The sequence below is a fragment of the Macaca mulatta genome, chromosome 3, assembly GCF_049350105.2.
Source record: "Macaca mulatta isolate MMU2019108-1 chromosome 3, T2T-MMU8v2.0, whole genome shotgun sequence".
NCBI lineage: Eukaryota > Metazoa > Chordata > Mammalia > Primates > Cercopithecidae > Macaca > Macaca mulatta.
In genome coordinates, this window is record NC_133408.1 from 164,621,304 (window position 1) to 164,638,488 (window position 17,185).

The following is a 17,185-nucleotide window of genomic DNA, read 5'->3' on the forward strand; positions in this document are numbered from 1 at the left end:
AAAAAGAGATTGTAAAAAGTATAATTACAAATTATATTGTCTCCAAGTGATTGTCATTTGAACTAAATCGGTTTCCTCATGGTAGTTCAAGTAATCATACACTAGGCCACAATGTTATCACGAAGGTGTTAGCATTTTAAAATAAGTAGAGTTTTAAAACAGAGATAATGAAGAAAATAAATGTAAAGTACATACCAAAAAATCAAAAAGCCTGCATTTGAATTTGTCTTGCTTTATCATCAGTTAACAGCTAAGTAACCGTGGACAAATTATATGATATCCATCCATCGAAGCCTCAGTTTCCCATTGTTAAAAGGAGACAGAATAATTCATCTCATAGGATTGCTGTTAGAATTAAATAATAATGCGGCCGTGTGCGGTGGCCCACGCCTGTAATCCCAGCACTTTGGGAGGCCAAGGCAGGTGGATCACGAGGTCAGGAGATCGAGACCATCCTGTCTAACATGGTGAAACCCCGTCTCTACTAAAAATTAAAAAAAAAAAAAATTTAGCTGGGTGCGGTGGCGGGTGCCTGTAGTCCCAGCTTCTACTCGGGAGGCTGAGGCAGGAGAAAGGCGTGAACCCAGGAGGCGGAGCTTGCAGTGAGCCGAGATGGCGCCACCTCACTCCAGCCTGGGTGACACAGCAAAACTCCATCTCAAAAAACACACAAATAAACAAACAAAAGAATTAAATAATAATGCCTGCAGGCACTTACATGCCTACCAAGAAATGTATGTTAATTTTCATGCTTATCATTATTGGGATGGAAAGAGAATAAATCTCATAAAACGATTTTTTGGATCACAGCAAGGTAGGAGTTAGGTAGAAAATAAAACAAAAACAAAAAAAAACAAAACAAAAACAAAGAAACGTGACCTAGATTCCAGGTCCCAAAATGCAGATGTAGAAATTCAGACAGGCCAGGCGTGGTGGCTAACACCTGTAATTCCAGAATTTTGGGAGCCTAAGGCAGGAGGACTGCTTGAGACCAGGAGACCAGGAGGTTGAGACAGGCCTGGAACAATATATAGTGAGATCCTGTTTCTACCAAAAATAAAAATTTAAAAGAGTAAAAAAAGCCAGGCGTGTTGGCATGTGCAGGACTACAAGTCCTTGCTACTCAGGAGGCTGAGGCAGGAGGATATCGCTTGAGCCCAGGAGTTTGAAGCTGCAGTGAGCTATGATCCTGCCACTGCATTCCAGCCTGGTCGCCAGAGCAAGACAATGTCTCTTAAACAAACAAAAACCCAGAAATTAAGACAAAGTGGTAAAAAAAAACAATGCACACTGAAAGCTTTCAAGTTCAGATTTGACTAGTCATCTATTCAAGTAGACAATATTAGAAGGACATATTCCACTGTTTGTTAATATTTTGTATTTAGATACCTGCTTAATTCAATAAAGACTAGAAACTATGTATACATCTAACATATGTATGAGCAAAAAGTATTTGGGCCATGTGAAATAAGTGGCAAAAACAATCTTTGTTCCCTTTAAAAACTGACAAGCAAAATAGTTGTCTATGAAATCAATACAGATTTTCTTGTGAATACAAACACATGTTATGTATATATCATAATCAAGTAATCACCACCACCCAATTTGAAAATGTAATTACATAATTTAGGAAGAAACCATGTTTACTTTTTGGCATAGGATACAGATAAAGATTTTAGTATGTTCCTTTACTACATGAAATTTTTAATAAGAGAGACAAAGAGAAGACATTAAAAATAATTATGTTGATAAAGCTATTTTATTTAGCAAGAACTAAACTGTCAATGTTAAAGGTTGTCCTTACTTGGAAAGCTGTCATCAGGTTCTGATTGACAGATAACATCTGAATGCTGATTGGCTGTCAAATTTGCAGATTCTAAATCCCTATAATTGAAAGAATACAATTTCAAATTGCATAAAACAAAGTCAATATAGTAAATTTAGCTGTACCCACAAAATCCAGAAATTCATTGATATTGTATATAAAATTCTGTGTGTATAAACATTCTTCAGTAAAGGATCTGTTGCTTTCATCAAATTTTCTGAGGGTTCAAATTAAAAAGCTGAGTTTAGAAAGATACAAGTGAAACAGGGCAATGACAAAATAATACAAACAAAAATAAACTAGGAATTTAACGGATGGCATTCTGGGTCAGAACAATCTAACTCTAGATTCAAGAAGCTAAATACTATGTTGCTATATATGGCAATGATATTAAAATCAGTGAAACTGATATAAAAGTAATAAAACAGAAGCTAATTTAAAGTCACACTGATTTCAATGAATTAAAATTTAGACAAAATTTATTTAAATTTACTGAACAGTATGTTTTCTCTTTGAAGATATGAAGACTTTTTAAATTTCTAGAATATTGACCAAAATGCTTCTGCACACAGTACTCGCTAGGAATACCTTGGGAAAAAGAGATCTAAATATATAGCAGGTTTAAGATACTATTTACTTTCTGGCACATGTAAAAGTTTTAAAAATGTTTTTAAAAGGTTTAAAAGAGAGTGATACACCAAAACATGTGTTACCTATTTAATCAGTGGCACATCAGAAATATATTTTTTTCATGAAAGAATTAAATATTTTTGGAATCTTAGATATGTATCAAATTTTCTAAACTTTAGCTAAGGTCTAGTTTCCACTGTATGTTGCTGTACTTGCAGAGTGTGGTAAATGATAGAAAAGAAGCAAGAGTGTAAAAGCCAGATTCTAACAGTTGGAAAACTTCAACTATAACCTTGGCTCTGCTACTACTTAGCTATATGAGCCTGTAATCATTTGATTTCTTTCATTCGGCTCATCTGTTTAAAAACATGGCGAATGGCACAAAAGGCTAGGGAACCTATCAGAAACCCCAGGAACAATATTATCTTAGAAATCGGCTTAATCAATACCTTATTTACATTTTCTAAAAATTAAAAGCTTACTTTTTCAGTTGATCCACATCAGAGTTAGTTTCTGGCAAGACCCTGATTCCCCGACCATAACTGGTACCTCCATGAAGATGAAACTCTAAACTTAACATTGTCTGATTCTCCGAATTCATTGATTGAAGTTTGGTATGAAGGCTATAGATTCTAAGAAAGCTTCCAACCTAAAAATAGATAATTTGTTATTTGGAAAGCGAGGAAAATAAAACTTTAATAACCAATGTGGGGCAATGAGGGCACTGACCAATCAGGAAATATACTAAAGTATCTGCAAAGTATGCTATACGAGTATGGCTGAGTAACAGCTGCATGGAAACTGTATCAAAACTAAATATATGGACATGTGCATGCCTAAGCATGTATGCACACACATACATATACACACACATTCAACTGTAAGAGATATTTTCATTTCAGACATATTAAAATGTGAAAAAAAACTGTGTCTTAGCATCAATAAAATACAATGGTTAAGAAACCCATTACCTAAATGGAATTCAAGCCCTCTATTTGACTAAAGTTTCTGAAAATGCTTTGCTTTAACCAGTTTAAGACTTAATTAAATATGATCCCCAAGATACTGTCATTATGAGAATACTAAGAAGAAATTTTAAATGTGGTACTATCAAAAAATAATAAACATCTTCCATCTTACAAGTTCTATGGAAAAAAACTTTTGCATTTGTGCCTGCACCACCACAGTGTGAAACACTCTGTGAGTTCAAATATGAGTTATCAGAGTTTTGAAATAAATGTTCTATAGTTAATCTCAGATGTTTTGCTAAACTTAGTCTACAAATATCTTTAATTATAGACCACTGAGATTTTTCTTTTAATGGAGATGTCAAATGAGAGAGATGCAGAATGCTATTCAAATATATTGACACCTACCTAAAAGAAGGTATATAACCTAAATCACATTTACATTTATGAAGAAAGATTTAGAAGCAAAAGGAGTTACAAACAAGGAAATTTAATTCATTTGTATAAAAATAGCACTCCTGACTATTGGGTGACTACAGAGATACCACTTTTTTTGACCCCACAAGTTCAGGATTGAATAACAGACATCTTAAATAACAAAAAAAAAAAAGCAATATAGGTTAAATATTCTTTATCTGAAACACTTGAAACCAGAAGTGTTTCAGATTTCAGATGTTTACGGATTTTGGAATATCTGCATATACATAATGAGATATCTTAGGGATGAGACCCAAGTCTAAACATGAAATTCATTTATGTTTCACATATATGTCATACACATAACCTGAAGGTAATTTTCGATAACATTTTCAATTATTTTGTGCATGACACAAAGTTTTTGTACACTGAATAACTGGAAAGCAAAGGGGTCACTATCTTATACTGGCACTCAAAAAGGTTTGCATTTAGAATTCTGGACTTTTAGATCATGGAGGCTCAATCCTATAAAGGGAAACATTAAAAAAAAAAAAAAAAAAAAGATGAGCAGCAAATCAGGTTTCCAATTCTGCTTATTGTAGCTTCTCTTAATTTTATTTCCCCTCATTACTCTTTATTTCTGATGGAGGATATCAGCAAAGGAGGTAAGGAGAAAACCCACTCTCCCAGGTGCTACTCTTTCATTCCTAAGGATCTTTTTTCCCATCCAGTCATGGGTTTTATGAGGAGCAGATAAGATACAAGCCTTTTCTTTGACCTCTTTCGCTGACATCTGTATCACAGCCAGGGAGTAGTATAAAGAAACTTAAAGAAGAAAAGCACAGAAAGAAAAAACTAATTTTCCTCATAGTCTTCAAAGTGAGATATTGGAAAAAACATAAAAATTTCTAGTTTTATCTCATTCTTTTTGACTTATTTTGTGATTCTTTTAAAATATGTGTGTGTATATATGTATATATAAATATATTAGTATAGCACATGTATGTATGATCTACAAAGGATTTGAAAGAAGGCCTAAACATATGGAGAAAGACATTCATACACAAAAAACTTTTGATACTACAAAAATGATAATTTCCTCCAAATTAAATATTAAATTCTATGCAATTCAATCAAAATTCCCAGAAGGTTTCGTGGAATCTGAAAAGCTAATCCAAAAACATATACAAAAGAGACTAGTCAAATCAATTTTAAAGAATATGAGAGGGGGGCTTTACCCTATCAAAAAATACATAAAGAAAAAGGATAATAAACATAGGTATACATACAAACCTACATATGGAGACATAGAGAGGGAGCTGGGGAGCAAAAAAAAAAAAAAAAAAAAAAAAACAAGAGCAGGCAGGGGCTCAAAGTCAAAGGTTTGATGCATAGAGTTTTATTTCCTAAAACTTAAAAGTGTCTGAGATAAATGTGGCAAAACATTTAAAAATAAGGTGAACACATGGGTGTTTATTATACTATCTTGTCTACTAGAGTATTTTTTAATATAACAAAATTTTGAGGCCAAGATACAAGTTATTCACATAAAGATAAGTTGTTATTATCAAAAATTCCTTATGGAGGCAGCATTGTATTTTTTTAAAAGCTTGACTAAAAATACTACAAAATGTGCCAGATGCTCTATTATAAAAAACAAGTATTGGTTAATCTTGTCAGTATTAAGATTCCAAAAATACAAATGAAACATCAACCAAAAAATTATAAAAATATAGTTTAAAAAATGATGATAGATGTCTATTTAAATACAGAAACACTAAAAAAAAAAAAAAAAAAAAAAAAAAAAAAAAAAGCAAAGTAAATATGGCTAGTAAGAAAAGACTATCCCTTTAGAAATAATCAACCGATTCCTCATAAACTGTCAAGAATTTCTCTTCAGGTTTATTATTTTTAATTCCCTGAATATATCTCAAAATAGCCAATCAAATCACAGTTGTTGAACTACTGAAGGCCAAAACATAATTATGACCATGTATATTTTATAATTAACAATTGTCTCTGGTTAAGAGTAGGGACTTAGAAAGTAAAGCTTTAGTTTCTAGACAAAATATTTGAAATCTCAGTTAACGTGACTGGATCTGTGTAAAATGTTTAAGGGAATGACATAACAAAAAGCGAGATTCAGAAAATAGTTAAGGGCAATTCAGGCTCTAAAATGTATTGCTTGTAGATGTTGACTGTATTATATCCTATAATTGCATTATACTGTCCTCTTTATTAAAATAAAAACACATTTTTTCCTGCTCCTATACAACAAAAGTCTTTCGCACTGGTTCCAGGTATTTTTATATAAAAATGTAATTTTAAACAGTTGTCTTGAAAGTACCAAGAAGAATTCATTTATATCAATGTCAAGTGAGTGAAGAGTTCCTAAATCAAGAAGAAATGTTACAGAGGTTGTCAGAAAACAAATAAATGTGATGTCAATGTGTATTAAATAAAAATCTAAAGTTATATTATGTACACAGAGAAAAATCATTTTCATTTTTATACTGCATTGCAGACAAGTAATATAATGCCATGATATCTTTATAGAAAACACAGTGCCATATATTTTCTTAATTATGTGTGCTCATATCACCCTCTAGTGGGCAAAATAAAGCAGACCATAAAAAAGGAAAAAAGAATCTGGAAAAAAAATCCACAGCATTCACAGATTCATTCATTCAGCAGCAGCTCTTACTTACTTCATCTTCACTACGGGGAAAGCACTGTGATAGGTGCTGCTCAGGACTAAGACAAGAAAAGCAGGAAAAGCAGAAACAGAAAGACCTATGTTGGAAGACCTATGTCTGGAAGCAGTATAGGGAAAGAGAAGAGAATTAAATGGCAAAGGAAGGTATGTAGAGTGTGGAACTAAGGTGAATCTAAAATGTAAATTCATTTTGTTTATGAAAGAACTATATGAAAAAACCTCCAGAACTGAACTTACCATTATATTTAATTTTGAAATAAACTAATCAATGTAGATAATATCTTTCAGGGAAATAACGTCAAAAATATATCCTCAACAGTCAGTGTTTTCTGATATGTCACAGAGGTATGTGCATGCATATATACACACTTACAGATGATAAAATACAGTCACTATTTTCCTGGATCCTAGATTTAATCTAATTTATTGATTTGAGTTGGGTAAACTTGTTTTGTTGTTGTTGTTGTTGTTGTTTATTTTTTCTGTAACCTAGAACAGTGTTGATGGTGAACTTATTTGTAATACAATGTAGAATGGATATATTTGCTACTCCATGGCCACTCATTTATAAAGGAAATTGGGCACTGAAATTCAGATCTTCACTCTTCTTTTAACTTCCTATTAGTAGACTAGAAGATATTTGTGATGTAGATCCCTTCCATTTAATGCTTTAAAGGATTAGCTCTGCAAAGAGACATTGTGGATTCAAACACTGGCTTCATCCAGATAGGGACAGGAGGCAGGGAAATTTTAGGTAGAAGAGGGCAGATCCCCAGCAAGGACCCTGCTCTCAAGCTGAAAAGCCTGATACCATGGCCCAAAGTGAGAACTTACATCCCTATTTTCCTGCTCAAATGTTGTCTTTTCCAAAACTACCCAGGGCCCACCCCACCTGCCATCCTGTGCCCATGAAAACCCCAGGCTCAGCCAGCAGAGGGAAGAGAGGCAGCTGGCCATCAGAGACTATGGCTGGATGTCAGAGAGAAGCAGCCTGACTTCAGAGGGACAGCCTGATGGTGTAACCTGGGAGAAGAATCTGGCCCTAGAGGGCTAGACTTCAGGGTAAGACTACCTTCCTGCTCCATCCCCTTTTCACCTCCCCTTTCCACTGAGCCACTTTCATCAGTAATAAAATCCCCTGCATTTACCATCTTCAATTTATTCTTGAGACCTCATTCCTCCCGGGTGCTAGACAAGAGCTCAGGTGCCGCAAGTGTGGTGCGAAAGGCAGTCACAGTTACCCTCCACTGAGTCATTAACACGTAAGCTGTCCATGGACAGCAGAGCTAAAACAGTACTGTAACACTTCCTCTGCGGCTTCAGGGGTCACCAGCACCCTCTCAGATGCTGCTGTAGGGCCAGTACAGAGTTTGCTTCTGCCCGTGCCCAAAAGCCCTTGCCCTGGCTCCTGCACCTGCTCACCTGCATGCTCCCATTCCTGTGGTCTCAGTGAGTGGAGCTCTCCCCTGCCAGCACTGAAGTGGCTGGCTAGTTCCAACACCCATGCACTCCAGTTCCCGCCCATGAAGGGGTAAGGGAAATACCCTGCTTCAATCCAACTAGCTGTGGAATCTTGAACCACTGATTCAACCTTTGAGTGCCTCATTTCACATTTGTAGAATGAGATGACTATCATCACCTATCTTATCAGAGAGTACCAAATGCATATGAAATGCCTAGCAAAGGTTACTCTTATTACTGTATTGTTATTTATCATACCATTCTTTACTACAAAAAGTACTTTCAAATAAAAGATATAATAGAGAAAAAAAATTTCCTACAATTTTTAATAGTTAAGTACTGCCATATCTAAACTGTGTACCTTAATGTATTTCAAAAGAAAGCATGCAAATTCTATACATTACACACTATACACACATACCCAATTTGTAATATACATTAGAGGTAATTGAACAATTTGTTAAACTAATGAAAAAAAAGTTATCAGCTACATTCTATCAAACCAGTTTATCAAGCTTAGTCTTTAAGTTAGCAATATTTTATATAGCATTTGTCATTCTGAAGCAGTATTATCTCACACGACAAAATTTTTCTGTACTATTTTCACAGTAAAATTATGTATACCTTTAAGATATTTAAGAAAGATCATTTTAAAAATTCCTCTAATGCATTAAATTTATCTTTTAATAATTTATTGTAACATACATTTTACAACTTAAAAATCAAAGAAATAAATATAATTTCTAGACTGTACCACCTATACATGTAACCATATATAAAAAATTTACATAAGCAAAAATCACTATAATTTATAAAAACATAAAATATTTTCCTACTCAACATCACCTTCAGAGATCTTGCCACATGAACATGGTTATCGTAGACTAAAATGTCTATTGTCAGATTTTGTAGCCGATGGATGTGACTTAAATCACCTTCAAGAACAAGGTCTTGTATTAAGACTCTCCAAGATGGAAATGGTGTCCTGGTGCCATCCCATACCTGCCATAAGAGAGTAGAGTAGTTTTATGATCCTTTAGAAAAAATGCTTGTGCTAAAAAGTTTTTTCCTGATAATAGTACTTAAAAGTAATTAAACGTATGCCTCTGAATATTGGCACTATTTTAAATATGACATTATTTTCTGATTGTAAAAGAACTACATATGAACTATGGGTAATGTGGAAAATGTAGAAGAATGTAAAGAAGAAAAAGAGTCACACTGCCATAAGCCCAGACTAAATATTCCTGAGTCAAGTGTTTTTATACAATAAAAACAAACCAAAATGGTCTTGAAAAACACTCATATGTATTAAAACATTTTTGCAAATACAACTAGTAAAATTACGAATGTTCTAAAAATTATAAAAATAATACATTTCTTTGACATTAATCAAATTATTTCTATGAGATTCAGTCTCATTCTTAAATTAGTTGTAAAGCATTATTCTGATGTTTCCATACAAAGAAGTAAATGTTGTAAATTTGAATAATTTCCTTTATATGATGATTTTCTGGTTCACATTATGCTTTTTGTTCTCCAAACCATATTACAGATGAGACATACAAACTACCTACCAGCTCTGGCTATAAATGACGCCTGGTTATTTATTTAAAAAAAAAAAAAAAAAAAAACATAAAACAAAACACAAAAGATAAGGCTGCACCAATATTGTAGATATTAAAACAAATAGAATATATACACTTAGAGAAAATTCAATTTGAGAATACTGCTCAGAAAAATAATTTATATAATATTAACAGAATAGAGAAAAATGTGGAATGATGCCCGATCAACAAATTTATTGAATTATATTTAATGCAAATGATTGGTGTACCATGGCTACTGAAAAATTAAAATGAATGCACTGTGGTTAGTAAAAAAGCTACCAACATTAATATTGTGCCCAGGTTGAGATGGAAAATGATTATACTATTTCGTATGTAACCAGACGTTATTTCGAGTAATGTCTAGCTCCTCTGTTTTTAAAAAATAAAATTTAAAAATTATTTCTGACACGTAAGAAAATCAATGTATGGAAAAAAAATCACTCATAATTCTATTTCCCAGAGACGAAAACAGTAAAATGTTGCTTTATAGGCCTCCCAATATATTTTTCTATGTACATATACATTTTTAGTGTGTAAATGAAACTACAGTATCACTAAATAGACTATCATGAAATTCTATCTCAACAAGTACATGTCTATAATATCATTTTATGGTTACAAAGTATTTTATGATGACATTTACAATGTTATTTTATGGTCATCCTACATAAATAGTGTACACAATTTTCTATTGTTAGTATTGGGGCTTTTTCTAATTTTTCTACTGTATTCTCATTTTTTATACTGTAAGAAAGATAAATATATCCTTTTAAGTGTACCTTTACAAATATTTTAAATTATTTCCTTAAGATAATGAAAATAAAATTGCTGAGTTGAAAGGTACAAAAAGACTTTTGAGGTTTACTTTTAAATTGTCATAAGAAAGGCTTTTACTAATTCTTTTCTTTTTTTAAATTATACTTTAAGTTTTGGGATACATGTGCAGAATGTGCAGGTTTGTTACATAGGTATACACGTGCCATAAGGGCTTGCTGCACCCATCAACCCATCATCTACATTAGGTATTTCTCCTAATGCTATCTCTTCCCTAGCCCCCTAACCCCCAACAGGCCCTGGTGTGTGATGTTCCCCTCCCTGTCTCCATGTGTTCTCATTGTTCAACTCCCAGTTATGAGTAAGAACATGCGGTGTTTGGTTTTCCATTTTTGTGTTAGTTGGCTGAGAATGATGGTTTCTAGCTTCATCCATGTCCCTGCAAAGGATGCGAACTGATCCTTTTTTTGGCTGCATAGTATTTCATGGTGTATATGTGACACATTTTCTTAATCCAGTCTATCATTCATGGGCATTTGGGTTGGTTCCAAGTCTTTGCTATTGTGAATAGTGCTGCAATAAACATACAATGTGCATGTGTCTTTATAGCAGAATGATTTATAATCATTTGGGTATATACCCAGTAATGGGATTGCACTGTCAAATGGTATTTCTGGTTCTAGATCCTTGAGGAACTGCCACACTATCTTCCACAATGGTTGACCTAATTTACACTCCCACCAACAGTGTAAAAGTGTTCCCATTTCTCCACATCCTCTCCAGCCCCTGTTGTTTCCTGACTTTTTAATGATTGCCATTCTAACTGGTGTGAGGTGGTATCTCATTGTGATTCTGATTTGCATTTCTGTAATGACCAGTGATTATGAACTTTTTTCCTATGTCTGTTAGCCGCACAAAGGTCTTCTTTTGAGGAGTATCTGTTCGTATTCTTCGCCCACATTTTAATGGAGTTGTTTTTTTCTTGTAAATTAGTTTAAGTTCCTTGTAGATTCTGGATATTAGCCCTTTGAAAGATGGACAGATTGCAAAAATGTTCTCCCATTCTGTAGGTTGCCTGTTCACTGTGATGATAGTTTCTTTTGCTGTGCAGAAGCTCTTTAACTTAACTAGATCCATTTGTCAATTTTGGCTTTTGTTGTCATTGCTTCTGGTGTTTTAGTCATGAAGTCTTTGCCCATGCCTATGTCCTGAATGTATTGCCTAGGTTTTCTTCTAGGGTTTTTATGGTTTTAGGGCTTATGTTTAAGTCTTTAACCCATCGTGAGTTAATTTTTGTATAAGGTGTAAGGAAGGGGTCCAGTTTCAGTTTTCTGCATATGGCTAACCAGTTTTCCCAACACCACTTTATTAAATAGGGAATCCTTTCCCCATTGCTTGTTTTTGTCAGGTTTGTCAAAGATCAGATGATTGCAGATGTGTGGCGTTATTTCTGAGGCCTCTGTTGTGTTCCATTGGTCTATATATCTGTTTTGGTAGTAGTACAATGCTTTTTTGGTTACTGTAGCCTTGTAGTATAGGTTGAAGCCAGGCAGCGTGATGCCTCTAGCTTTATTCTTTTTGCTTAGGATTGTCTTGGGTATATGGGCTCTTGGGCTCTTTATTGACTTTTCAGTGTTATATTTTAAACTAACACTTACATGACAGTTGTTTTCACTTGTCCAAAAAAGTTATCTATTACAATGGGATGCAGGTATATGTTTTGTTTCTGTAGAGAGAAAATGTAGACTCAACTATTTCAGCTAAAATTTGGCACATTTTATCTTAGAATTTAAGAATTTTCTAAAAACATAGTCAAAAGATAGAATATTCCTCACTGCATAGTAGTAGAGTCCTTGTCATAGTAAGTGTTCAGTTGTTAGCAAATGCTCATTTGTTAAGAACGTCACATTTGCCAGAGAGTATGACTGGCTGACCTAAGATTCATTCTAACTTTGTTTGATTTTATATTACTTTTGTTTCAGCTTTATCATATTTGACTTATTTAACTTTCTCTATGGCATATATTTACAACTTTCTCATAGTATTCCATGTGTATATGAATGTGCTATTTTCAACTGCTAGAACTTTATATTTTTTTCAATGATTGCTAACTTCTCTGTTCTTTAATATGGGCAAGGTATAAATGATAATGCTAAACCCCAAGACTTGTCCAAGTGCCACTGCACTCCATTTCCTGCCCTATTATTCCAAAGAGAGTATCGAGAAATAACCATAGGAGCAGGCCTGAAGAGGCATTTGTTTAAATGTATCCTCCACAGGATGTCCAGGCAAGAAAAACAGACATTCACCTTCTCCAGAAGTTATTCTCTAAACTGGGATAGGTGTAAACAGAGATCTGATGGGTCTTAAGTTACTTTTTTATCTTGCTGATTTAAAAGCAAAACACAGTAATATAAAATGCTTCAAAACTATCCACGGTATGACTATGAAGTAGGCAGTGAAAGATATAAGAAGAGAACCCAACATCAAGGGGACAAAAAAGTAAATAAATGAGAGGGAAGGTGACCTTGACAGGGAAACAGAAATATTCATGTATGGGACTATAAACTATGAAATAATAGAAAACAAGTCTACATATTATTACTACTAAAATAAAAAAATGCGTAAGTCATACTATATTTAACATGTAGATCTGATAACACTAGAAGGAAAGTGTAAAACAGGAAGGAAAGAAAAATTTTAGAGAGGTGCAAGAGTAGAGCTGCATGAATATCAAAGCTCATCAAAAATAGTTAAAATCTAAGTTCCTAATATAATATACTGTATGCATATTTGTCTCATCAGAAAGCTGAAACATAAGCTCTTTACAGACATATAAGTGTTGCTAACTTATAATTTCCAGTATTAAAAAATATGTACCTTTAGAAGAAATGATGCTCCATCCACTTCTGCTTTGCCCAAGAGCTGACAAGTCAGGTCAAAATACTGCATTGGCTGCACATCACACAATTTTAGTAATGTCCAAGACGGTGACATATGAGTAGATGCCCAAACACGTAAAGTTTCTACCATTTTGTGGTCCTCAGTAGTGAAGTTAAAATACTTGCTTGAAGTGCGAGGTATGATAGGGGCTCCCAAAGTTCCCTCAAACGTCAAAGATGCAAAGCCAGAGCTGGTGATACCCTGAGTCTCCTTTTTATATACTTGAATCTAAGAAAGTAGGGCAAAGTAGAAAAGAGATACAAATAAAATAGCTTACTGATGCAGAATCTATGAACTGAAGAAATTGGAAAGATTATCAATTTTGCCAGCATAATTAAGAGAGGGCATTTTTTAAAAACTATTTTTATTTAATTAGCATATGAAATTCTACTCTCACGTGATGGTGCTACACTAAGATACATAAGTATCATGGACACTGTGAACCTCCATGCAAAATTCACTTACATTTTTGAAAGAGCTAGGTGGTGGTCTCCCTAATCCTATCAAGCTTGCAGTTTTACATTTTATTAGTTTTTTTTATTAAGGTGTAATTTATACAAGGAAAAAGGATCATAAATGACAGTGACTTATGAGTATTACAGAAAAGACTAGAACACTTGAAATATGAGAATATAAAGTGAATAAAATGAAGCTCAGGCTAGGGTTGAATCAGAGTGACTGAGAGCACTGAGATATGCCATAAGCTCTTTTGCTTTCTGAATTTGGGGGCTGTTATCGGAGGCACACACATTTATATTGCTATATCTTCATGAAGAGACCCCTTTGTCTTTATGAAAAGCTCCTTCCAAAACTCTCTCATAGTAATATAGTTATTTCATTTCCCTTATGTTTACTTAGTACTTTTTTTTTACAGCTTTAGTTCTAACTTGTTTAGGTCTTCATATTTAAAGTGCACTTCTTGTAGGTAGCATATATTTGGTTCCTGATTTTTTTTGTTCAGTCAATCTTTCCCTTGCAAATGGAAATTAGTCCATTCACAGAAAGGCAGTTATTAACATGGCCATATTTGAGTCTACTATCTTGTTTTCCTTTTTTTCCACGCTTCTTGCTTTTTAGCTTCTTTGTTTTTTTAAACTTTTTTTTTTCTATTGTTCCTTTCTTGTTTTCCTTTTGGAATTCTTATTAGTGCTCCACTTCCTTCTTCTTGGCTATAAATAAATCTTTAACTTTTCAATGTCTACTTGGAAATCAATATTGTTCTACTATGTACTTTCTACTTTCCATTTCATACTTGCTACTTCCTATTTCATGCATTCTACTTCACAAATATAACTTTTCACTGGTAGAATTCCATTCACTCATCCCACCCATCCTTTGTGTTACTGTTGTAGTATTTTTTCTACATATTTTATAAACTCCACCATGTAATATTACCAGTTTTGCTTTAAATAGGCATTTATCTTGTAATTAAATTCTGGAAAGAAAAACATTCTGTTTACATATTTACTATTTTTTTCCATCATTTCTTGTATTTTTGTCACTTCTTAACTATCCAGCTTCTAGTTGCTAGCATTCCTCTTTGGCCTGAATATCATTCTTTTGCATTAATGCTATGCAGATATGCTGGCCATGGACTATCTCATTTTTCCTTTATATAAAATGTTTATTTCACTCTTATTCCTGAAGAATGTATTTGCTGGATATAAAATTCTGTGTGAACAAATTTTTTTTCTATCACCATGTACAAATTATTTCTTTGTTCTCTGGGTGTCATTGTCTCTGGTAAAAAGTGAAAGATGACTGGTATCATTGTTCTCCAACAATATCATTTATTCTCCAGTTGATTTCAAGATTTTTCTCTTTTTCAATGGTATCACTATCTTTTGTTTGGATATGCTTTTCTTTGTGCATACCCTGCATAAAGTACATTTAAGTCTTTGTTTTTCCTCAAATTTGGGGAAATTCTGGTCCTTATTTCTATAAATATTTTATTTCCCTTCACCCGCTCTCCTCTTGCATCCTAAATTACATGTAACATTTGATATTGTTCCATAGGTCCTTACAGTCTATTAATTTTTATTTAATCCTTGTTCTTCAGATTAGGTAGTTTCTAATGATTTGTCATCAATTTAACTTATATCTGATCTTAGCCCATCCAGTAGATTTTTCTTTTCATTTGTTCTTTTCAGTTCCTGAATTTCTATTTTTTTAAGTTTTCACTTCTCTGCTGAAATTTATCTTTTCACATTCATTTAACATCTTCCTCTAATTCACTGAATGTATTTTTGCTTAATTTCTTTTTAAAAATTATTTTATTTATTTATTTTTGAGAAGGGTCTCGTTCTGTCACTCAGGTTGGAATGCAGTGGTGTAATAATATTTCACTGCAGCCACGACCTCCCGGGCTCAAGGGATCTTCCCACCTCCACTTAATTCTTTGAAAGTCTGTATAATCTGTGCTTTAAAGTTTTTGTTTAATAAAGACAACATTTGGGCTACCATGGAGTTGATTTGGAATGTCTATGCTTTCTTTTTTCTTGACTAGGGGAAACACTTTCTTGTTTTCATGTCTAGTATATCTTTTTTCTTTACTAGACATCATAGATGCTATACTGTAAAGACTCTGAATTATGTTGGCTTCTTCTGACAAACACTGATTTTTGTTTTTGCTGGCCACTGAGTTGTTGTCTGGTCATCTTAAACTCATGAATGCTTGTTTTTATGCTTTGTTAGGGTGATCTGTGGAAAGCCCATGATGTTTCCCAAAGTCTTCTACATTGATGGGACTCATCCTGCAAACTCTCTGCGAAGTCTTCTCCGTAGAACTCGTTTTAGGCTTTGACAAAACATGTGTATAACAGGCCTTACTATAAGATGTGATCCTTTGTGAGGTGAGCTACTTTAGGGGGGGTGAAACCTTTATATTGCCTCAGCTGAATTTCCAAGGTGTTAAATAGTTATTAGTAAGTTAATTTCCAAGGTGTTAAATAGTTATTATTTGTCCCTATCTTGGACTTCCAGCACCCCATTACTAGACCTCTAGTATCTGCTTCATGTTCAACCACAATGTTCAACCACAGTTCAAACACACAGCAGCTTTTGTAATCCTTAAGTAGTTCTACCCCACCCTGTGCAGCCTGGTTTTCAACCAAGTATTCAAGTCCACCCCAACCCTGATGGACTTTTAGACATCCCCTTCTGTATAGCTCTTTCCTCTCTGGTTTCTTGTTGTGAAAATTCCAGTTTTCAGCTGCCTTGAACTTTGACTTCAGCTATATCAGGACCACAGCTTGAACTTCAGCTTACTGTGCAGTGGTTGAGAAAATGTCTGTAGGCAGGGATGTGGTCATCATGGGGCTCACTTTAAAAGTTTCTCTTCACTCTCTGATCATAGCTACCCATTGTCCAATGCCTAAAAAACAGTTGCCTCATACGTTTTATGGGTCTTCGTTGCAGCAGGGTTAGTCCAGTACCAGTTAATTTCTCACAATGCGGAAATTCACTCTGCAGATTCTAACTATACTTGCCTACAACTGATCTATTACCTAACTTTACACTTTTAAATGGATTCTACTTGATGTATATGCTGCTTCTCTTTAATACTCCAATGTCTGATTGATGCTTGGTTCTGTGATCATCATTGTTATTACCAATTCCATGCTCACTAGTGTATACTGTTTACCAAAGCTTGCCTCTGCTGATTATCATAGTAAAACAGAACCAACTTCTAGCTTAGGTGTGTTGGTAGCTTTCACATATCATTTATGAGCAGATCCTCTTTGCTTGAGATTCAAAATATACCTTAATTAGTCTACTTCTATTTCCACCACCACTGTAGTCTAAGGCATCCTCATTTCATGTCTGTAAACTGAAATAGTCT

At 33.9% G+C, this 17,185-nt stretch overlaps 1 protein-coding gene across 42 annotated transcripts in view; it reads right to left on the bottom strand.

Moving 5' to 3' along the window:
* The window catches only part of POT1 (protection of telomeres 1), a 114,407-nt gene that overhangs the window by 27,118 nt on the left and 70,104 nt on the right, over positions 1-17,185 (bottom strand). For all 42 annotated transcript variants that reach the window (XM_028846241.2, XM_077998129.1, XM_077998126.1 and 39 more), the window contains 4 exons: positions 13,282-13,572; positions 8,864-9,019; positions 2,938-3,104; positions 1,805-1,884 (listed from right to left, as the gene is read on the bottom strand). In XM_028846241.2, the coding sequence (XP_028702074.2) occupies positions 1,805-1,884; positions 2,938-3,104; positions 8,864-9,019; positions 13,282-13,572 (694 nt within the window). The remainder of the gene's footprint in view (positions 1-1,804; positions 1,885-2,937; positions 3,105-8,863; positions 9,020-13,281; positions 13,573-17,185) is intronic.